At 40.5% G+C, this 25,144-nt stretch overlaps 1 protein-coding gene across 1 annotated transcript in view; it reads left to right on the top strand.

Moving 5' to 3' along the window:
* Window positions 1-1,597: 1,597 nt before the first annotated feature.
* Window positions 1,598-25,144, top strand: part of LOC127420191 (zinc finger protein 423-like) — a 65,366-nt gene continuing 41,819 nt past the window's right edge. Inside the window, exons 1-4 of the mRNA XM_051662244.1 lie at window positions 1,598-1,854; window positions 3,961-4,122; window positions 4,219-5,035; window positions 22,305-24,639. Of these exons, the coding sequence (XP_051518204.1) occupies window positions 1,798-1,854; window positions 3,961-4,122; window positions 4,219-5,035; window positions 22,305-24,639 (3,371 nt within the window). The 5' untranslated portion in view covers window positions 1,598-1,797. The remainder of the gene's footprint in view (window positions 1,855-3,960; window positions 4,123-4,218; window positions 5,036-22,304; window positions 24,640-25,144) is intronic.

Here is a 25,144-nt window from a genome sequence, read left to right as displayed (position 1 = left end):
GATCTTCTGATAACATTAGGCGTTTCATCAATATCATGTGGTCAGTGGCGAATGATCAGACTCCAGTCGCTGCCATCTCACTTGACGCTGAAAAGGCGTTTGATATGGTAGAATGGGATTATATTTTTACGATTTTGGAAATGTACGAGTTTGGGAATACTTTTATTGAATGGATTAAGTTACTATATAGACACCCGGTAGCGGTGGTACAAACAAATGGATTAATTTCAGATTATTTTACTCTGGATAGGGGCACCCGGCAGGGTTGCCCTCTTTCCCCATTATTGTTCTGTCTTGCCCTGGAACCATTAGCAGCCGCGATAAGAAAGGAGGATGATTTTCCAGGGGTGATGGCGGGAGGTGTGGCGCATAAGCTTTTGCTTTTCGCAGATGATATTTTATTATTCATCTGTGACCCTACTAGATCTATGCCTTGTCTCCACAGAATTATTAGTTCCTTCTCTAAGTTCTCAGGTTACAGAGTCAATTGGTCTAAATCCGAAGCTTTGGCTCTGACAGCACACTGCCCAGTAACGGCTTTTCAGCCAGGCACCTTCCAGTGGCCCAAACAGGGCATTAAGTATTTGGGCATTTTATTCCCAGCTAATTTGTGTGATTTAGTTAGAGTTAATTTCGACCCTGTAATAAAATGTTTTTCAAGTGATGTGAGTAGGTGGGCTTCATTACATTTATTTTATGATTAGGAAGGTTAATGTTATTAAAATGAATTGTATTCCAAAATTCAACTACCTGCTACAATCTCTCCCTGTAGATGTCCCCCTCTCTTATTTCAAGCAATTTGATAGCATAGCGAAGTCCTTTATTTGGAATGGTAAACATCCCAAATTACATTTCAACAAGTTACATAGGCCGATTGACAAAGGTGGGCTAGGCCTACCCAAGATTTTGTTTTATTATTACGCATTTGGTCTCTGACATTTGGCTCATTGGTCGTTTCCACCTGAGAGAGCCCCTTCCTGGTTTCCTATTGAACAGGAAATCCTTGCCCCTATTTTGCCATTGCAAAGCCTTTCTATCAAACTAACCGGAGAAGTTAAATCACACCCCGTTATCTCGCATTTGCACTCGATATAGTCAAAAGTGTCGAGAGTGTTTAATTCAGACATTTATTTAAATGTTGCCTCAAGCATATGGCTGAACCATAAATTACGTATTAATAAGTAAAAAAAGTGATTTTTTTTGGAGGGTTCTCGGGGAGGGGCTGTGGAGAGAGATTTATAGTTTAGTTGGGTATGTGTTTTATTGATGTTGTTTGAACGTGTATCTTGTCTTTTTATTTTTTATTTTGATGATCTAGTTGTTGGTGACCACAGTAGTGCGTGTTTGTGTTGGGTGGGGGGATGTTCGGGGGGAGGGGGTTTAATGTGAATAATTGATTCCGTATTTATGTTGTGTTTGTATGTTTAATATATGGAATCAATAAAAATAAGCAGCAGATAAACTTGCTAAAGAGTCATTAAAACGAGAAAGTAGGCATTAGAGTGGAATTGGGGAGAACTGAATTAAGAAGTAAACTAGTGTCAGGTACTGGGATCCTATGGCAGCAACAATGGGAAGAAGACAGTAGAGGGAGACATCTTTTCTCAACACAGCCTCATGTTAAAACTCATGGTAGATGCATTTCAGGAAAACAGATTCTAACAAGTATTGTTGTCCAGACTTAGGTTTGGCCATTGCAGATTGAATGCAAATCTTTATATTATAGGAAAACATCCGGATGGATTATGTGATGTCCTGTTGCTGGCGGTAATACTTTCAATCTACCTTAAAACTCAAATGAAAGAAGAATTTGAGCGCACTTTCGGCACGTGTTCAATATGTTTAACTTCATTTGTGAGTTTATATTTGTTTTAATGTGTTTGTATTTTTCTGTCTGTGATGTTTTAATGATGGTAATCGAAGCTTATTATCGTCGTTTGTGGTGGTTTTGTGATGAACATGTTCAAATATTCAGTTTCAGAAGAAACTAAATTCTCGTTCCCTCGTAATAAATTTACCATGTTTGTACTACAGTAACCCTATTTTAACCATGATATCCGTAGTGAAACCACAGTAATACAGGGAAACGAAAACTATGTGTAAAAAAACATAATTTTGTCATTATTATGATTTTATTGCAATTACCATAGTTTAACTGTGGTTACTGTTGTAGTTTAACCATAGTATTTGTAGTAAAACTTTAATAACCACAAGATTATCCATGGTAGTTCATTAATCTATAGTAGAACTATGGTAACTACATATACATTATACTGTATCCAAAGCATAGTTTTCACTAAAAAACTAACATGGCCCACCTCAGTCATATTTACTATAGTAAAACCTTGGTTTCCACCAAAACTATGATTACTACAGCCTACAATATTACTTTAATAAAACCATGTTTCAGACCCAAAAAAACAAACAAAAAAAACATGTTTTTACTACAGTATGATTTATTGTCTACAGTATGATTTTATTATAGATTAACCATGGTTAATTGTGTGGTTACTATGATTTTACTCTAAATACCATAGTTAAATTACCACAGTAACCATAGCTATGGTATTTGCATTAAAAAACCACAAAATTATGATTTTTATTATCACAGTTTTCATTTTCCTGTATTATTACGGACTCTGTGGTGGTACTTCAGATATCATGGTTAAAATATGGTTACTGTAGTAAAATCATGGTAAATTTATTGCGGGCGGAATGTAAAACAATTTCAGAAAAGAAAAAATCCCGCCCTGTCCTCTAAGAGGCTCCATAGAAATCTGAGAATATCATGATTAATTTCTGATATATGAGCTTGTTAAATTCAGCGGCTGATTGTAAATAAGTTACGTGAAGGTGAGAATATGTTGTATATATCCTTTTATAGGCTAATTTCAGGGTTTTCCTGGGTCAGAAAAGTAGGATTTGGCTTGGGGCCCCCATATTCTCAGAAACAGCCCTGTATATATATAAATTATAATAAAAAGAAGAATGAGGACAGTTTTTGCATTAGTAGGATTGGGTCAAGTGCTCATGAAAGAGATGCGTCTTTAGATGTTTCTTGAAGATGGCTAAAGAATCAGCTGCTCAGGTGGGGTTTAGCAGGTCGTTCCACCATCAAGGAACAGTTGAAGTGAAAGTCTGGGAAAGTGATTTTGTGCCCATGTGAGATGGCACAATGAGGTGCCGCTCACCCACTGATCTTTAGCTTCTGGATGGCACATAGACTTGAAGTAGTGAGTGTAGATAAGGGGGTGTGGGGACAGCGGAGTCAGTGGTTGTATATAATATTTACATTGGATATTGAAATGATTACTCAGTAGAAATCAAATGGGTCACACAAGTTTTGTGGTCGAGTGACTGTGATGCTTGTGTGACGCTCCATGAAAACAGGTTTCAAAAGAGAAGCATATTTAGTGCTTGTGAAGTGGGAACGCGAGATGAAAATTATCAAACTGATATTTTTAAGTTTGATCAATCTCAGTCCATTAAATCATGATTTTTTTTAGATTGATGATTTCATCATGGAAATCTCTCAGCTGAAGAAAGAGGTGCATGTTGTTTTTCTCTCTTTGGCGTTTTGATGATACTAATAGAAGCTTATTATCGCTGAATGTGGCAGTTTTGTGACGGACGCTTTAAAATATTCAGTTTCAGGAGAAACAAGCAAAAAAATCAGAATATCATGTTTAATTTCTGATATATGAGCTTGTTGAATCCATCGGCTGATTGTAAATGAGTTCAGTGAAGGTGATTACATGTTGGAAAAAGGTTGCTATTGGCTAATATCCAACGATAATTCTGCTGTCATTAAAATTAAACTAAACACAAAGCACACAATTATATTTATACCATCTCAGAAACAGTTATTTCAACAAAGTTGTTCTTGTATATGATCCTATAATAATCTTTTTGAGTCTGATGAATGTCAGTCCATTATAATGATGATGTTTTTGTGTTCAGATGTTCATCATGAGAGAGCAGGTGGATGTGATCTGCTGGAAATCAGTAGGAACTGATCTGTCCATGCTGGATATTGATGATTTCATCACAGAAATCTCTCAGCTGAAGAAAGAGGTGACGTCACTGAAGACAAAGCTGATGGAGAGAGAGGACAGGTTACAGGTTAAACATTCATTTCATCCTTAAAGTTGAGATTGTAAGCTTTCAAATGATGTGATATGATGAACGGTACAGATGTGATTGTGTTGTGTTTGTCAGGAGCTGGAAAAGGTTTCCTGTCAATCTTCAGTGTGTGTGACTGATGGGACCTCCACAGAATGTCAGGATTCAGTGTGGAGCGGCAGAGATCAGTCCACACCACAGCGACTGCTGGACAAACTCTCTGAACAGAGATCCAGAGACATACAGGACTCACAGCTCACTTTACTCTGTTCTACTGATGGTAATCAGGGTGATCAAACCTCCACAGAGTCTCTGACTTCTGTCTGTAACACTGGAGAACAGCAGATGCTGCAGACACCAGTGAAGATTGAAGTGAAGCAGGAGGAGATAAAAGAAGAAAACACAGCAGAGGAACAACAGGGAGATAAAGATGTTGATGATGATCAAACCTCCTCTCTGACTTCTGTCTGTAACACTGGAGAACAGCAGATGCTGCAGATACCAGTGAAGATTGAAGTGAAACAGGAGGAGATAAAAGAAGAAAACACAGCAGAGGAACGACAGGGAGATGAAGATGTTGATGATGATCAAACCTCCACAGAGTCTCTGGCTTCTGTCTGTAACGCTGGAGAACAGCAGATGCTGCAGATACCAGTGAAGATGTGTTCAGTAAAGCTGCTGGACTGCAGGAACCTGATGAAGATGAGAGGAGAAATCACAGCAGAAGAACAACAATGTGATGAAGATGAGGATGATGATGATCAAACCTCCACAGAGTCTCTGACTTCTGTCTGTAACGCTGGAAAACGGCAGATGCTGCAGACACCAGTGAAGAATGAAGTGAAGCAGGAGGAGATAAAAGAAGAAATCACAGCAGAGGAAGATCAGAGAGATGATGATTTTATTTCTTCAGGTATGTTTCTTCCTGTAGTATTTTAAATATTTATGACAATCGACCATCATGTCAGAATCTGTTTCAAGAAAGACGGCTAAATCAATCAAAAGTTGCATGTTTTTTTTTTTTGTCGTTTTTGAAGTGCTCGTTTGTCTTAATTTTTTTGCAATTCCAAAGAAATGTCAACCATAAAATAGAAAAATAAAGTTTTAAGCAAAGAAACAAATGAACAAAACCCCTTTTAAATTGTTAATTTAGGTCTGTATTTGACCCTATTATAGTGCTATACACTGATGAGCCAAAACATTATGACTACTCACAGGTGAAGCGAATAACGCTGATCATCTCCTAACAAGGCCACATGTCAAGGTCTGGGTAAATTAGATGGTAAGCGAACAATCAGTTCTTGTAGTCAACGTGTTGAATGCCAGACAAATGGGCAGGAGTAAAGACCTGAGCGACTTTGACAAGGCCCAAATTGTTATGGCCAGACGACTGGGTCAGATCCTCTCTGAAACGTCAAGGCTTGTGGGGGGCTCCCGGTCAGCAGTGGTGAGTACCTACAGACAGTGGTCCGTGGAGAGACAAACCACAAACTGGCGACAGGGTGTTGGGCGGTTATTATTATTGACTTATAGAATTTTAAATACATCATATATATTTCAGTTGTGCACCTTTAACTTTAAAACTCTTGGATTTTATTTTGATGATCAGAATACTCCAGGAAGTGTCAGTATGTATACTTCACAGTAGTTTAATTAGCTTCTTATTCAAAGGGTGCATTCCATTCAGAAGGAGGCTTTACCATCCACTGTTAGAGCTTTGGAGGGCTAAATGGTGTGGGGCTCAAAAATAAGCGTCATTCAGAACTCAGTTTTTAAGTAATTTTTATTTGAAATTCAGTTTGAAGCGATCTTACAGCATGACTTTCATGATTGTTCTTCCTTCAATGTGCCCTTCAGAGGGTGATTTATCCCATTTGGAATGCAGGGAAATTCTGGAAAAATGCTCCTCTGGTGCAGTTCTAAAGGCATATTATAAGTGAACCGAACTGTTTACCATCTACGTCTGAGAAGTTGTTGTGAGTAGCACTCACAAATGAGAATAACCGCAAGCTCTGAGGGCTGAAAATAGCCAGGAACATTGATGCCACCAGCCTGCGTGTGCTATGTATGTGGGTCAACAGGGCAGCGCCATTCAATAATGTGATGCGTATGCATACTATGTTTACTTATTAAACACAGCCTTTTGTGATTCACAAAGCTATAGTATGTCTTCAAGTGGCTTTGAATAAAATGCACGAGTCATATGAACTACTTTAATTGTGCTTTTATGGTTCTTTTATATCAGTGTTTGAGGTTGACAGTAACGAATATGACTACAAATATCAGTATTGGAGCCGATACCGATCCAGGTATTGGATCGGTGCATCCCTAGTCAGAGTGCCCATGTTCAGGGTCGAAAGGGCTTACAAATGGGTACACAAGCATCAGAACTGGACGTTGGAGCAGTGGAAGAAGGTTGCTTGGTCCGGTTAGTCCCGTTTTCTTTTACATCACGTGGACGGACGTGTACATGTGCGTCATTTACCTGGCACCATGATGTACTGTTGGAAGATGACAAGCTGGTGGAGGGAGTGTGATGTTCTGCTGGGAATCCCTGGGTCTGGCCATTCATGTGGGTGTCAATTTTACATGTGCCACCTACCTAAACATCATTGTAGACCAGGTACACACCTTCATGGCAATGGTATTCCCTTTTGGCAATGGCCTCTTACAGAAGGATAATGCGCCCTGCCACACTGCAATCATTGTTCAGTAATGGTTTGAGGAACACAAGGAAGAGTTCAAGGTGTTGCCCTGGCCTCCAACTTCCCCAGATCTAAATTCGAATGAGCATCTGTGGGATATGCTGGACCAACAAGTCCGATCCACGACGGCTTCACCTCGCAGCTTACAAGACTTGGTGTCTTGGTGCCAGATACCACAGGACACCTTCAGGAGTCTTGTAGATTCCATGCCTCGGTGGGTTGGTGCAGTTTTGGCAGCACTTGGAGGACCAACAGCATATTAGGCAGGTGTATGTGGAGTGGTGGTGGTGTAGTGGGCTAAAGCACAGAACTGGTAAGCAGAAGGTTGCTGGTTCTATCCCCACAGCCACCACCACCATTGTGTCCTTGAGCAAGACACCTAACTCCAGGTTGCTCCCAGCACTGTAAGTCGCTTTGGATAAAAGTGTCTGCCAAATACATATATGTAAATGCTATAATAGAATTTTTTAGTAAATGCAATTGTTTGTCCACCTTACATTTCTAAATTAACATTTAAACCAGACGTATTTCATATTTTAAAAAAGGAGTCAAAAGATTCTTTATTTTTGTACTTTGGATTAACAAAATTAATCATTTTCCAGAAAGATAAGGAAATGTCCAAGAAATATATACACCTAATTTGTCATAGTGGTTCTTTTTACATTTTTTATTAAAAGAGCCACGTTTACAGTATGAGGTCACTGCATTTCAGTGCTGTGTCATGTCCATAACATTTTAGAGGTTAAGTTTAAATCACTTGATATTAATTTCAAATACGTTTATATGAACAAATGGTCTCCCTTTTTTGCTTTGAACACCCATAATAATGCTTTACAGACATGAGTTATTGACTCTTTATATCAAATCATATGAATATTAATGTAGAGAATCAAACAGGTTTTACAATGATGATTTGGATAGATCACTTTTATTGCTTTAATCTGTGATGTTTCAGACTTATTGCATTAATAACTGAGATTTGGAAAGGGATCATTTTGAAAAACTTAGCGCTTTAAACTGTAATTCAGTAAGCATCATCTGATATTGTTGCGCTGTTCAGCTTGTGCCATACACACCGCTAGAGGGTGCCGCTTGCTCACGCATACTATATTTTAAAATGCAGCCTTTAACGGTTTAGTAATCGTGTAAAGACAAATGCCGATTTCGCTCTTACTTCAAACCATCATGCAGCCATGATGGATACCATACTGATCTCTTGGAGTTGGAGGTCAAAGTCTGAGGGTTTTTAAACCAGTTTGGATGGTTTTCCCTCATCATGTAAATGTTGCTTTCACAACCATGATGCCCGTAACATAGTATTTTACCCCCATTTATGTAAAAACAATAATGAATAAAAATGAAATATGACATGTTCTTAAGAGTGCCAGCCCATTCTGTGGCTAGTATTATTTAATGGATTGTGCATTTCAATTCACAATCCATGTTTCAGTTTTTACAAAATGGGTAGTCTCCCAAAAACAAATGTCCATTTTTGTCAGGTCTGTAGCACAAGTTCATTTCCCGATCCTCTGGAAAAAAAAACCTTGTCTAGACTGAATATTTTCTGATATCTGTACTGTATGTGCAGGGGTTTATGATTATTTTACATACAAAGAGTTTAATAAAAACTGCCAATTAGTGCTTTTTAAGTGAAGTTAAATTTTACATTCTCTCTGCAAATGTCACGTCTGGAAACCTAGAATTAACCTTTTAATTTTTCCAAAGCCATAAAAAATCAGCAAGAACAGTGACTCAGGATTTGGATTTCTGGTAAGTTTAATATGTTCTATTTAAAATTATGGCAATAAAGGTAAAGTTCAGCCAAAAATGGAAGTTTAAGGCTTGCCATGCTATATACGGTGCTGCCGGTTATACTCTGTGCAAGGGACATTACCGGTGCAAAATTTTATATCGGGTAAAAGGGGCAAACATTATGAATTAAACTTAATTGGTAACAACAGTTCCTACAACCCCAATTCTGAAAAAGTTGGAACAGTATGAAAAATGCTAATAAAAACAAAAAGGAGTGATTTGCAAATAATATTCACCCTTTGCTAAATTGAAAGTACTACAAATACACATTATGTGATGTTTTTCCTTGTGAATTTCATTGTTTTTTGAAAATTTAAAGTAATTTCAAATCAGACGATTGCAACATGCTCCAAAAAAAAGTTGAGATGGGTCATTTAAGACTAATAACAATTTGACAAGTTGAAATAACAAGGCGATTTGAAACAGGAGATGTTAAACAGGTGAGCAATCACATCATTGTATATAGGGAGCCCTAGTCCTTCAAGAGCAAGCATCGTTCAAGACTTGTCAATTTGCCAACAGATTAAAAACAATGTTCCCAAAAGACAAATTAGAGGGATTTTGGGCAGTGCACAATATAGTTAAAAGATTCATGGAATCTGGTCAAATCTCGATGAATAAAGGGCAAGACGAAAACCATTTGTGAATGCGCTTGATCTCTGATCCCTCAGATGTCACTGTCTTAAAAAACGGCGTTCAGCTGTAATGAATATCATGAACATGGGCTTGGGATTGATTTAGTAAACCTCTGTTAGTCAACACCACTCGAGGCTGCATCCACAGATGCAAGTGAAGACTTTACTATGCAAAGCAGAAGCCCTACATCAACACTTTCCAGAACCGCTGCTGACTTCTCTGGGTTCAGTCTCATCTTAGATGTAAAGTAGAACAGTGGAACTGTGTTTTTTGGTCCAAAGAGTTTTGAAAAACAAAGTCGTCGTGTTATCTGGGCCAAAGAGGAAAGAGCAACCCAAGCTGTTATTAGCATCGTGTCCAAAAGCCAGTGTCTGTATGGGCCAGGGGTGTGTCAGTGCCCATGGCATGGATAACTCACATGGATAATCTGTGAGAACACCATGAATGCAGACAGATATGTAAAACTTTTGGAGCAACACACACTGCTATGCAGCACCGTCTTTTCCAGGGATGTCCCCGCATTTTCCAGCAGGACCACTTCAAACCACATACTGCCCAGATTTCAAGTGCATGGCTGTGCAAGCAGAGAGTGTGGGTGCTAGATTGGCCTGTCTGCAGTCCTAGCCTGTCTCCAATTGAGAATGTGTGGAGCATTATGGAGCATACCAGACGGCAAAGAAGACCCCATAGAATTGTGCAGCTAAAGACCTACACTGGGGGAAAATTCCACTTTCTAAACTTAACAAACTTGTATCTTCAGTGCCCAAATGCTTAATAAGTGTTATTAGAAGAAATGGTGATGTTTCACAATGGTAAACACTCGACTGTCCCAACTTTTTTGGAGAGTGTTGCAATAATCTCATTTGAAATTTCTTTTCATTTTCAAAAAAGAATGAAATTCACAAGGAAAAACATCACATAATGTGTAGTTGTAGTGCTTTCAATATAGCAAAGGGTGAATATAATTTACAAATCAATCCTTTTTGTTTTTATTAGCATATTTCATACTGTCCCAACTTTTTTGGAATTGGGGTTGTATATCAATAGCCTTACGAATAGAATAGACTTAAATAATGTATAGTCGCATAATGAAGAGTTTGCAACCCATGATAAATTAACCTAAATGAACGCATTGAAATCCATATGTTCTTTACGGACGTATCAAAATTACACAGGCAGCATAGCATACGCACTGGCAAAAGATGTTAGGTTAATCTCAGAGAGTGTAATGTCTACATCTACATTCCCTAATAATGGTAAGCCGATATAATATTTAGGCTATTATTTGGTTGGGGGGTGTGATGGTTCAAATTCACGTTTCGGTTTGTATCACGGTTTTAGGGTCACAGTTTCGGTACGGTTCTGTATTTGCTATGTTCAGAAAAGAAAATATTATTGCCAAATCCAAAGTAAAAATACTCTATTTTGTAAACACTTCAACAGGTTTGCCTTTAATAAAAATCACCATATATTACTACAGTAACCATAGTTTAACCACGGTTTTTGTAGTAAAATCATAGTAAGCATGAAATCAACATGGTTACTGTCATGGTTACAATATATAGTAAAATCATGTTTACTATATGGACACTACAGTATTACTGTTGTAAAAACATGGATAATTGTATCAAAACCATGATTTCAGATGAGACTAAATCAACATTTTAACTTAATTCTTGCGAAGTTACGCTACATGCATCAACATAAAATGCATTTCAAACTCAACTCAGCATATATTCAACATTCGGAAGCTATAGTCTACATCACTATTGAAGGAATAACTTTCATCATGTTGACCCACGTGAAACACAGGCGTGTCCCATCTACAGAGCCATTCAGGTGCATTAGTGTAGGTTTTAACTGTGCTTATCTATTTGACGCTTTGTTTTCTTTGCCAAACCTTGTGCTACAGATGTGTCATTAAACTTGAGGTGAACCGCAGTGCCAATGCTCACCGACTGTAGGTGGCATTCGGTTTTTACAGAGAACCATAACACCCTTATTATTTTGGGGTTATTTGGACAGACTGATGTGTTGCCTATAAAATACTTTTTATTGTGCACTTACGTGATTGTAAGACCTTATAAATGATAGAATGCTTATTCCTTTGTATTCATAAATACAATACAAAATATGTCAGGAAATACCACCAGGAGAGTAGGATGCAAGTGCAGTAGGGCAGTTTTATTGAAGGGAAGGTAACAGTACAATTCAGACGACAGGCAAAATCCAATAATGAGTACAGACAGAAAGTCAGGTGATTGGCAAACAGAGGTAAACAGGTTAGAGGCAAACTCGTGGTCAAAAACAGACAAAGTTTTTATAACGGGATCAGGCAGAATTATGCAAGCTTGGTAACGTCAAACACAAGGGAATTGAGCATATACTTCGCAGTGACAGAACATGACAGTGTCTCATAAAGGGTGCAGTGATAGCTGTAGTGATGATGTGCAGGTGAGGCTGATCAGAACTCCGGTGATTGGGATCGAGGTGGTGTATGGGAATTTGAGTCAGGGGTGGCCATATTTGGATGCTGCTGTGACTGCTGGGAATCAGAGTTCATGACAGAGCCCCCACCCAAAGGGCTCACTCCGGGAGCACTATTTCTCCTAGGTCTCCCCCTAGGGCGAAGACCAGGGCATTCAGGGTGTCTGGCATGGAATTCTCGGTGGAGGTTGGGGTCAAGAATGTCTTGTGATGGTATTCAAGATTGTTCCTCTGGTCCGTATCCCTCCCAATCGACCAGATATTCATTTAGTTGCCCCTGCGGTGAGAGTTTAAGATGTCTTTAAGTATGCAGGTTGGCCTTCAATGTCTGGGGTGGGGGGGGGGGGTGGCAGGTTTGAGGTCCAGGAACAACTGGTTTTAACCGGGAAACATGGAAGGATGGTGCAAGGCGGGAATGTTGAGGTAGATCGAGTCTGTAGGTTACTTTGTTGATTTGCTTCAGGATTTTATATGGACCCATGTATCTGGGACAGAGTTTCTTGCAGGCATGGGATTGTCAAAGGTCACGGGTGACCAACCACACTCAGTCTCCTGGCTGATACTGGGGGTTTGACTACTGTGCTGGTCAGCGAAAGATTTATTTGCTTGGGCGACTTGTTCTAGATGCTGATGAGTGGTCTCCCATACCTGTTCGCTACGTTGGAACCAATGATCCACTGCAGGAGAGTCAGATGGGTCATCGTTCCAGGGCAGTAGGGGAAGTTGGTATCCTAGGACGCATTGGAAAGGGATGAGTTGTGTGGCTGAGTGGCTCAGGGAATATTGGGCATTGTCTGACCATGGTAAGAATTTTGCCCAATCTCCTGGACTCGTGGCACAAAAGGAACAGAGAAATTGTCCAATCTCTTGGTTGGCACGTTCTACTTGGCCATTAGCTTGAGGATGATATCCAGACATGAGCCTTACGATGACCCCCATCTTTTCCATGAAGCTAGTCCGGACATGAGAGGTGAACTGTGAACCTCGATTGCTGACTATATCCTCAGGTATTTCAAAGTAATGGAACACGTGCTCTAAGAGGAGCTCCGCTGTCTCGAAGGCAGATGGCAGGTTAGGGAGTGGAATAAGGCGAAGGGACTTAGAACAACAATTTGTAACAACTAGGATCGTGGTTTTTCCCTGAGATTCAGGTAGGTCTGTGAGGAAGTCAATGGATATATGAGATCAAGGACGTTGTGGTGCAGGCAGTGGTAAGAGGTTACCTACAGGCAGGATTCTGGGCACTTTGGTTTGGGCACAAGTGGAGCAGGAAGAAACCACTCAACGGACATCAGTTACCATATTGGGCCACCAATACTTTCCTCATAGTAGGTGGTAAGTTCGCTGCACTCCTGGGTGGCCAGTGGCAACAGAGGTATGTGCCCAAGTGATGACCTTGACTGTTAGTCTGGGTGGAACAAAGAACTTATTGGATGGACATGAGGTAGGTATCTGATTACGGGGTACTCTAGATATTTCATGATCCAACTCCCAATTGATGGCGCCCACAACACAGGAAGGAGGTAAGATAAATTCCTCACTTGTGGCTTGGTGTTCAGAGGCATGCATGCAAGACAAGGCGTCGGCCTTACCATTCTTGGAACCACGGTGGTAGGACAGTGTAAACTGGAACCGTGCAAAGAAAAGTGACCATCTAGCTTGGCGTGGGTTCATACACTTGGCAGTTCGGAGGTATTTAGGGTCCTTGTGGTCAGTGTACACAGTGAAAGGATGCTCAGCTCCTTCTAGCCAATGTCGCCACTCCTCTAGAGCTAGTTTCACAGCTAGTAGTTCTCGATTACCGATGTCATAGTTCCATTCTGCTGAAGATAGTTTCCTGGAGAAGAAAGCAACTGGGTGAATTTTAGGTTTGTCTCCGAATTGCTGAGAGAGCACAGCACCTACTCCAGTTTCAGAAGCATCAACTTCTACGATGAAGGGTTTAGATGGGTCTGGATGCTTGAGGATGGGTGCGGTGGTTAATGCAGCTTTTAGTAGACTCAATGCTTGATCAGCAGCGGGGTTCCAAGTTAGGCGCTTAGAGTTCCCTTGAAGTAGAGATGTGAGGGGATTGGCGATGGAGCTAAAACCATGAATGAAGCGTTGATAAATATTAGCAAAGCCTAGGAATCTTTGGAGGTCTTTGACTGTTCGAGGAGTAGGCCATTTGGTTACTGCCGTGATCTTGGATGGATCCATGGAGATCCCACTGGAACTAATGACATAGCCCAAGAAGGACACAGTTTGCTTGTGGAATTTACATTTCTCTCCTTTAATGTAGAGTTTGTGCTTCAAGAGGCATTGAAGGACTTGGCGGACATGGTTAACGTGAGACTCAAGGGATGGTGAATATATCAAAATGTCATTGAAGTAGGCTATTACAAATTTTCCTAGCATGTCCCTTAGTACATCATTAATGAGACACTGGAAGACAGAGGGGGCATTAGCATAAGGCATCACGCAGTACTCATAGTGACCTGAGGTGGTGCTAAAAGCGGTCTTCCTCTCGTCGCCTTATCAGATGTGGACCAGGTTATAAACACTGTGGAGATCTAGCTTAGTGAACCATTGAGCAGAACGCAATTCCTCTAAGGCAGAAGGAACTAGGGGCAGAGGATAGCGGTATTTCACTGTGCATTGGTTGAGACCCCTGTAGTCGATATATGGTCTGAGTCCACCTCCCTTCTTTTCCGCAAAGAAGAAGCCAGCGGAAGCAGGAGACGTGGATGGCCGAATATATCCTTGTTGGAGGGCTTCTCATATACAGTTGTGCTCTACAGTTTGCATACCCTGGCAGAAATTGTGACATTTTGGCATTGATTTTGAAAATATGACTGATCATGCAAAAAAACTGTCTTTTATTTAAGGATAGTGATCATATGAAGCTATTTATTATCACATAGTTATTTGGCTCTTTTTTAAATCATAATGGTAACAGAAATCACCCAAATGGCCCTGATCAAAAGTTTACATACCCTTGAATGTTTGGCCTTGTTACAGACACACAAGGTGACACACACAGGTTTAAATTGCAATTAAAGGTTAATTTCCCACACCTGTGGCTTTTTAAATTGCAATTAGTGTCTGTGTATAAATAGTCAATGAGTTTGTTAGCTCTCACGTGGATGCACTGAGCAGGCTAGATACTGAGCCATGGGGAGCAGAAAAGAACTGTCAAAAGACCTGCGTAACAAGGTAATGGAACTTTAAAAGATGGAAAAGGATATAAAAAGATATCCAAAGCCTTGAAAATGTCAGTCAGTACTGTTCTGTCACTTATTAAGAAGTGGAAAATTCGGGGATCTCTTGATACCAAGCCAAGGTCAGGTAGACCAAGAAAGATTTCAGCCACAACTGCCAGAAGAATTGTTTGGGATACAAAGAAAAACCCACAGGTAACCTCAGGAGAAATACAGGCTGCTCTGGAAAAAGACGGTGTGGTTGTTTCAAGGAGCACAATACGACGATACTTGAACAGAAATGAGCTGCATGGTCGAGTTGCCAGAAAGAAGCCAATGCCACAAAAAAGCCCGGTTACAATATGCACGACGACACCTTGACACACCTCACAGCTTCTGGCACACTGTAATTTGGAGTGACGAGACCAAAATAGAGCTTTATGGTCACAACCATAAGCGCTATGTTTGGAGAGGGGTCAACAAGTATTGTGCTCCTTGAAACAACCACACCATCTTTTTCCAGAGCAGCCTGTATTTCTCCTAAGGTTACCTGTGGATTTTTCTTTGTATCCTGAACAATTCTTCTGGCAGTTGTGGCTGAAATCGTTCTTGGTCTGCCTGACCGTGGCTTGGTATCAAGAGATCCCCAAATTTTCCACTTTTTAATAAGTGATTGAACAGTACTGACTGGCATTTTCAAGGCTTTGGATATCTTTTTATATCCTTTTCCATCTTTATAAAGTTCCATTACCTACTGTAGTAAGTTTATGTACTGTCTTTTGACAGTTCTTTTCTGCTCCCCATGGCTCAGTATCTAGCCTGCCCAGTGCATCCACGTGAGAGCTAACAAACTCATTGACTATTTATACACAGACACTAATTGCAATTTAAAAAGCCACAGGTGTGGGAAATTAACCTTTAATTGCAATTTAAACCTGTGTGTGTCACCTTGTGTGTCTGTAACAAGGCCAAACATTCAAGGGCATGTAAACTTTTGATCAGGGCCATTTGGGTGATTTCTGTTACCATTATGATTTAAAAAGGAGCCAAACAACTATGTGATAACAAATGGCTTCCTATGATCACTATCCTTAAATAAAAGACTTTTTTTTTTGCATGATCAGTCATATTTTCAAAATCAATGCCAAAATTTCACAATTTCTGCCAGGGTATGCAAACTTTTGAGCACAACTATATATTCTTCCATGGCTCTCTGTTCAGACACTGCAAGAGGGTAAACTCGACCTTGAGGGGGAGTCATTCCAGGAAGTAGCTCTATGGCACAGTCATAAGAACGATGTGGAGGTAGACCAGCGGCCTTAGTCTTGGAGAAAACCTCACCTAGATCTTGATATTCGATGGGAATTTGAAACGTGGTGTGATCCTCTGGACTTTCTATGGTCATGGTTCCAATAGTGAACTTGGATAGTTGAAGGCAATGGACTTGACAGTATGAGGACCAATGGGTGAGTTGTCGATCTGACCAAGAGAGCTGTGGATTATGTAGTTCCAACCAAGGGTAACCCAGAATAACAGGATGGTTCGGAGAGGCAGTGACTAATCAGGAGATGTGTTCGTAATGAAGACCTGACCTGAAGCATGAGGGGCTTAGTGTGAAAAATTATGACACCATCTCCAATAGGTCCTCCATCAATGGCCTGAATACTTCTGGGTTGTAACAATGATTCCGTAGGTATGTTTTATTGTCTTCACAGTCTTGTGATCGATGAAGTTATCCACAGCTCCTGAGTCGATCATCGCTGTTAACACAGAAAACCCTTCAGGGTATCGTAGAGTAACAGGTATCGTAAAACTTTGTCGACAATAACTTGGAAAAGACTCACCGGCTTTGAGCGGACATTGGGAATGCTGTCCATGGTTTTGCCAGAGGAAGCGTGAAGAGCACACTTATCAATGAGATGATCTGGTTTGCTGCAATAAAAACAACAATGTTCCCTGCATCTTCTTTCTCTTTCCACTTCATTTAATCGTGTATGTCTGACTTGCATGGGTTCCATGATTTCGTTAGGAGGTTGCAGTGTTTTCTTGATGATAGGCATAGGACGATTTAACAGCAGAAGATCAAGATGAATGGATAAATCAATGAGTGAGTCAAGGGAAAGTTGTTCTTCCGTGCATGCCAGCTCTGTTAAGATCTCTGGGTTTAAACCTCAATGAAATATGGACTTAAGTGTCATTAAAACCACTTCCAGCGGCGATTGTTCTGAACTCCAAGGCATAATCAGACACACGGCGATTACCTTGAGTGAGGTGTAAGAGTTTCTCCCCCATTTCTCTGCCATCAGGTGAATGATCAAACACATATTTAAATAGTTCAGTGAAGTGCTGATATGAGGAAACCAATTCTCTTCCCTTTCCTATACGGCAGATGCCCACAGTAAGGCTTTTCCAGTGAGTAGATTCATAAAATGTGCAATCTTGTTAGGCTCAGACATTTCTCCTTGACTGGAGAAATACAAGGAGCATTGTAACAAAAAGCCTTTGCACTGAGAAATGTCATCTGAGAATTTGTCGGGCATGGGCATTGGTGGGTTAATGGCGATGGTCCGTGTGAGTGGGGGTAATGCAGAGATAGCTTGTGTGATGAGATCAACCTTGGCATTGAGATCAGTGAGGTATTGTTATTGTTGTTCCATTAACTGTCCATGATGAGTGAAAGCTTGTTTCCACTCCATGTTGCCTGCTGCATCCATGAGAATCGGCAAAGTATTCTGTCAGGAAATACCAAATACAGTTGTAATGTAGGTAAGGCAACAGTACAATTCAGACTACAGGCAAAATCCAATAATGAGTACAGGCAGAAGGTCAGGTGATTGGCAAACAGAGGTAAACAGGCTAGATGCAAACTTGTGGTCAAAAAACAGGCAAAGGTATTACAATGGGATCAGGCAGAATTATGCACGCTTGGTAACATCAAACACAAGGGAATTGAGCATATACTTCGCGGTGACAGAACGTGACGGAGTCTCTTATAAAGGGTGCAGTGATAGCTGTAGTGATGATGTGCAGTTAAGGCTGATCAGAACTCCGGTGATTGGGATCGGAGCCATATTTGGATGCTGCTGTGACTGCTGGGAATCAGAGTTCATGACAATATACTGTATACCTAATATAAACATTAACATAATAGTAGGCTTGTCAGTTTCATTTTAGAAAGAGATTTTTTTATGCTTATCAACGAATAACACATACAACACACAATTACATTGTTCGTAAAACAGGTCTCAAATACACAACAATAGAAAGTAATGAAATAAATAATAAGACACAGTTTGACAGATGGACTAGACAGAAAAAAGGGTACAATACTATCAATTAGACATCAATATACCTAATTGCAATGTAAAGATAGAGACATATTGAGGGTATATAGGCACCACTTAGGATTCATTAACTGAATATGTTTAACGAAGAACATAATGCAACTGGTTTGGTTACTTTTCTGTTTCTAGATTTTGACATTACATCTATACAAATTTGTATCTCCTCAAACACTACAAAAAGAGGCTTGCTATTAGTAAATTTGCAATTATGAATATGAAATGAAATAAAAACAAAACATTCATAATGAAACCTGCATCATTGGAGACATGATGCTTAACATAAAAACCAAAAATGACATGCCTATAGGATAGAGAATGTACTTTTTTTTTTTTTTTTTTACTGTGAACAACACAAAGCACGACATCCTTCCAAAAACTCCAAATATTCTGTATCAGCAAGACCAAAACAATTTGGAGATAGTTTCAAGGGAACTTTTACAAAAAGAGTAATTTACATCAATATCACTCCAAATATCTGAATCACCAGCCACTGCTGACCGCCAGGAGGCGGTGGAGCCCGCTGCTGACCGCCAGGAGGCGGAGGAGCCCGCTGCTGACCGCCTGGAGGCGGAGGAACCCGCTACTGACCACCAGCAGGCGCCCTGCCATTACCGCAGCAGGGCTTCTTACCGCCCAGAAGAGGAGTTAGGCCCCTAGTTGATGCCAGCACTCACGGCCATGGAGACCATTCCCCAGACTCTGCCAGTGGTCACGGCCTAAGTCCAGTCTGACTTCTGTCCAACGGCCGCCGCCCAAGTCCAGTCTGACTTCTGTCCAGCGGCCGCCCAAGTCCAGTCTTACCACTGCCCAATGGCTGCCCAAGTCCAGTCTGACCACTGCCCAATGGCTGCCCAAGTCTAGTCTCACCACTGCCCAATGGCCACCCACGTCCAGTCTGACCCCTGTCCAGCGGCCACCCATGTCCAATCTGACCCCTGTCCAGAGGCCGCTGCCCTGCCTGTCCTGTCCCTCGTGGCCATCGCCCTGCTTGTCCTGTCACTTGTGGCTGCCACCCGGCCGGTGCAGACTCAAGTGAACCCTGCTCGGCCTGACCTTTCACCTGTGGCTGCTGCCCGGTCTGACCTCTGCCTAGCGGTTGCCACCCAGTCAGACTATACTTTTGTCTTGCCTGACCTTATTCCCAGTCCTAGTAGGACTGACCCCATTCCCACCATGAGGCTGCCAGACCTCATCCCGTTTCCACATCCTGCTTCTTTCTGGGAGCCGCCTCCCAAACCTCCAGACCCTGCCCCCCACTTCGTCTTTTCTCATTGCCATGTTCACTCATGTCAGTTCAGTCTTTAGTGATATCCCGCCCCCTTGTTTACCTAGTTACCTTGTTATCTGATCCACCTGCTCTCCTCGTTACCCTCCTCATGTGTGTGCTTGTCTGTGTTTGTTCATTGTCATTTCTCCTGTCTTGTCCTGTTGGTGATGCTCTGTATTCTAGATTCAGTTCCTGTGCCTCCTGTCCAGACTTTTTTTCCTTGGTTTGTTTATCCAGTTTTTTTTTTGTTTGGTTTTGTCCCATTGTGGGTCTTTTGTTTTCCCAGCCAAGTTGGCTGTAGTCTGGGCATCCATTGTTTTGTACCCAGCTTTGTGTTTTTCCATTAATAAAAGTATTTTTGTTTGCACTCTGGTCTGCGCCTGGGTTCATCTGTTCCTGAACATGACAGGTTTACATTCAATCTAAATGAGTATAATCGTGAAATTTAGTTATTAGCCAGAATTGATGGTATAAATTAGGACATGTTGATTTAGGGTGATTAATTGTAAAAATCAATGTGTTAAAAAAATTAATGCAATACTGCAATAAGGAATATTCCTACCATCGAAGCAATTCGAGCTTGAAGTGTCACCTATTTTCAGCAGGGGGCAGTATGCGAAACTTCAGCTGTAAAGGCAATGCACATTTTATACAGAGAACAAACCACAATTACTGACAGCAGACCTCGGCTGCGTCCAAAACCAAGAAAATGCTGCCTCAGCAGGCTGTATACGGAGGTAGGAAGGGACCAAGGCATGTCCAAATCCAAAGTTCACATCCTGTTTACTGAGATGCTTTCATCTGATTGATTTTTGAAGGCAGCAAAGATGTATCCTTCCCTGCCTATGAAATCTCACAATCCTGTGTGTGCGGATCCACAGCGGTTGAGCTGAAGAAAAAAAAAAGTCGGCCGAAGAGGTGTATAAATGTCCTTTTTTCCACTTTTCCATCTTTTGATTCCATTTCTAGTGAGAAATGAGTATTGTAATTTTGAAATATACACTTGGTTGTCGCCAAAACGCTCTTGATTTTGTTCTAGATTATTAGACCATTGTGGTTCGTTTGGACTGAATGAACAGAGGCGTTATCTTTAGTGGACACCAGATGGCGATACTCAGTGGCTGGTATCCTAGCAATGATGTGATGTTATGCTGCCTCAGTAGCCAGTCCGAAACCAGTTTCTGAAGGTACCTTCATACACAAACTCTGTCTGTTGAGTCATTGACTGATAGGGCAGTGAAGTAACAAGACAGCTACATTTGGTTTCGAACGCAGCCAACCAAAGTCTTTCTAGACAGTCAGTTGGAATGATCTTGGGAGGCTATTTCCAGTCATGCCAGTGCAGCTCCTATCTACTTGAATGGGAAAAGACTGAAATCTCCTAAACAGTTTCTTAAGATTACGATCAAAGGACATATTTCAAATCAGCAGTTAAATGTGACAACACTACTATAATAAATTGTGATTCGTTACCTCATATTACGCTAAAAAAACTATTTTCTTGGCTTGCATAGATAATGCGTTGTCGAGTTGATTGACAGGCGATGTCTGTATTTAAAAGGTGATTTGCTCTTTTACTTGTAAGGCAGGACTTCTTTTCTACATCCGTTGGCTGCCGTCGGGCGTTCCAATTTCTCCTATTCATTTTAATAGAAGTGGCCCATCTCTGCTAAATAATCTCTGAGACAACACAAGATGAAAATACGTTCTTGCTTTCAAACAGCTTGATAAAGCACATATCCGAATGCAGGAATATCATAGTATGTCTTTCTAAGTTTCAAACTATGTTTTACTTTTAACTGTATGTTTATGACTCGACGCAACCAAAAGTGTCCATCTGACGCACATGTACTTTAGAATAAGTCTTGGACTGACTGCTGATTTCACTTGCAAAATGGTTTGCTGTATATATCAGCAGTTGCAGAAATACTAAACCAGCCCATCTGGCACCAACAATAATGCCATGCTCCATATCACTGAGATCAAATTTTTCCCCATTCTGATGGTTGATGTGAACATTAACTGAAGCTTCTGACCCGTATCCGTAGGATTTTATGCACTGCAATGCTGCCACACGATTGACTGATTAGATAATCACATGAATGATTGTTGGTGCCAGACAGGCTGGTTTGAGTATTTCTGTAACTGCTGATCTTCTCGGATTTCACAAACAAAACTCGAATTTATTCCGAATGGTGCCAAAAACAAAAAAAATCCAGTGAGCGGCAGTTCTGCGGATTGAAATGCCTTGTTGATGAGAGAGGTCAACAGAGAATGGCCAGACTGGTTCGAACTGACAGCGTCTACAGTAACTCAGATAACCACTCTGTACATGAATGCTATTCTGAGATGCGGGTTGGCGCTGTTTTGGCAGCACGGGGGGGACCTACACAATATTAGGCAGGTGGTTTTAATGTTGTGGCTGATCGGTGTGTGTGTGTATATATATATATATATATATATATATATATATATATATATATATATATATATATATATGGGTCTTTCTCAGAAAATATTTATATATATTATTAATTTGATTAATTGGCATAGCATGTAATTTATCCAATTAAAATTAAGAATTTGACAGCCCTAGTAAATACAGTATATCATTTTTGCACAGCAAAAAACATCAATTAATATTTGAACTTTGTTGTGTTCTGCTATAAATTAAATTAGGGTTCAATTTGATTTCTTTTTACATTTGTCCCTCTTGAATTGATTTTTTGTCAATTTACTTTGTTCATTGTAGAGCTGATGGAAGTGAAAGAGGAAAGTCAAGAACTGATTGAAGTGGAGGAGAAACATCATGATTTCACAACTGGAGAAAAATCTTTGAGTTACTCAAAGACTAAGAAGAATTTCCCACCAAAAAAGCCTCAGAGAAGAGCAGCCAAGACATCTTTAACCTGCTCTCAGTTTGGAAAGAGTTTTACATGTAATAAAGATCTTAAAATACACATGAGAGTTCATACTGGAGAGAAGCCTTACACGTGCCATCAGTGTGGAAAGAGTTTCACAGATGCAGCCTATCTCGAGAAACATCTCAGCTGTCACTCTGGAGAAAGGCCATTTGAATGTGATATATGTGGTAAAACATTTGCTTCTGCAGAATACTTAAGACAACATCATCTGATAACACACACAAATGAGAAGCCTTACAAGTGTTCTTTTTGTGAACAGAGTTTTGCACACATATCCTATTTGAAAGAGCACCAGAAAATACATACCGGCATGAGGACTTATGTGTGCTTTGAATGTGGGAAGACTTTTATTACAGCCAGCCACTTGAAAGAGCATCAAATAATTCATACTGGAGAAAAACTTTACAAGTGCTCACACTGTGAAAAGAGTTTCACTCTGTCAGAAAACCTGAGAAAACATGTGAGAATCCATACTGGAGAGAAACCTTACAAGTGCTCACACTGTGAAAAGAGTTTCACTTGGTCACACGACCTGAAAATACATGTGAGAATCCATACTGGAGAGAAACCTTACAAGTGCTCACACTGTGAAAAGAGTTTCACTCAGTCAGAAAACCTGAAAACACACAAGAGAATCCATACTGGAGAAAGACCTTACAAGTGCTCCCACTGTGGAAAGAGTTTCATTACCTCACAACACCTAAAATCACATGAGAGAATTCATACTGGAGAGAAACCTTACAAGTGCTCACTTTGTGAAAAGAGTTTCACTCTGTCACAAAAACTGAAAAATCACAAAAGAAATCATACTGGAGAAAGACCTTACAAGTGCTCACACTGTGGAAAGAGTTTCACTGAGTCACAAAACCTAAAAGCACACGAGAGAATCCATACTGGAGAGAAACCTTTCAAGTGCTCATACTGTGGAAAGGGTTTCACTGAGACACGACACCTAAAATCACATGAGAGAATCCATACTGGAGAAAGACCTTACAAGTGCTCACTCTGTGGAAAGAGTTTCACTAACTCACAAAGCCTAAAAACACATGAGAGAATCCATACTGGAGAGAAACCTTACAAGTGCTCACACTGTGGAAAGAGTTTCACTGAGTCTCGAAGCCTGAAAACACATGAGAGAATCCATACTGGAGAGAAACCTTACAAGTGCTCACACTGTGGAAAGAGTTTCACTGAGTCTCGAAGCCTGAGAACACATGAGAGAATCCATACTGGAGAGAAACCTTACAAGTGCTCATACTGTGGAAAGGGTTTCACTCGGCTACATTACCTTAAAGCACATGAGAGAATCCATACTGGAGAGAAACCTTACAAGTGCTCACACTGTGGAAAGAGTTTCACTGAGTCTCGAAGCCTGAAAACACACGAGAGAATCCATACTGGAGAGAAACCTTACAAGTGCTCACACTGTGGAAAGAGTTTCACTGAGTCTCGAAGCCTGAAAACACACGAGAGAATCCATACTGGAGAGAAACCTTACAAGTGCTCATACTGTGGAAAGAGTTTCATTACCTCACAAAACCTAAAATCACATGAGAGTATTCATACTGGAGAGAAACCTTACAAGTGCTCACTTTGTGAAAAGAGTTTCACTCTGTCACAAAGACTGAAAAATCACAAGAGAATTCATACTGGAGAGAAATCTTTCAAGTGCTCATACTGTGGAAAGAGTTTAACTCAGTTACATTCCCTGAAAGCACACGAGAGAATCCATACTGGAGAGAAACCTTACAAGTGCTCCCACTGTGGAAAGAGTTTCATTACCTCACAAAGCCTAAAATCACATGAGAGTATTCATACTGGAGAGAAACCATACAAGTGCTCACTTTGTGAAAAGAGTTTCACTCTGTCACAAAAACTGAAAAATCACAAGAGAATTCATACTGGAGAGAAACCTTACAAGTGCTCATACTGTGGAAGGGGTTTCACTGAGACACGAAACCTAAAATCACATGAGAGAATCCATACTGGAGAGAAACCTTTCAAGTGCTCATACTGTGGAAAGAGTTTAACTCAGTTACATTCCCTGAAAGCACACGAGAGAATCCATACTGGAGAGAAACCTTACAAGTGCTCACACTGTGAAATGAGTTTCACTCAGTTAAAGTCCCTAAAAAGACATATTCATAGAATTCATACAGGATAGTCTTATCTAATTATTGTGATGAGTCCTCTCCACCAGAAGATGGCAGCACCTCCAATCATTAGACTACATGCACGTATTGGTGGTGTGATGTTGTACAACTCGCGTCATGAGAACATTTTATGTATGTACTGTATTGTTGTTCTTGTGTTCCAGATGACCAGGTGCTGATGTGGGCAGAACCCCACTAAATGTGAACCTTTGCAAAAGCAATGCGCTGAAGTTGTTGTTTTTTTCCCCCATGAGATAGCTGTATAAGGTACTAATTTTTACAACCTTTGTTTTTTGGAGTACATACACTCACTGAGCACTTTATTAGGAACCCTATAATAATACTGGGTAGGGCCTCCCTTTGCTCTGAAAACAGCCTCAATTCTTCATGGCATAGATTCCACAAGATGTTGGAAACATTCCTTTGAGATTCTGGTCCATGTTGACATGATTACATCACACAATTTCTGTAGATTTGTCAGCTGCACATTCATGCTGCAAATCTCCCATTCTACC

Source organism: Myxocyprinus asiaticus, chromosome 29 (assembly GCF_019703515.2).
Source record: "Myxocyprinus asiaticus isolate MX2 ecotype Aquarium Trade chromosome 29, UBuf_Myxa_2, whole genome shotgun sequence".
NCBI lineage: Eukaryota > Metazoa > Chordata > Actinopteri > Cypriniformes > Catostomidae > Myxocyprinus > Myxocyprinus asiaticus.
Note: the sequence above shows the minus strand (reverse complement) of the source record. Positions and strands in the feature narration are given on the sequence as shown.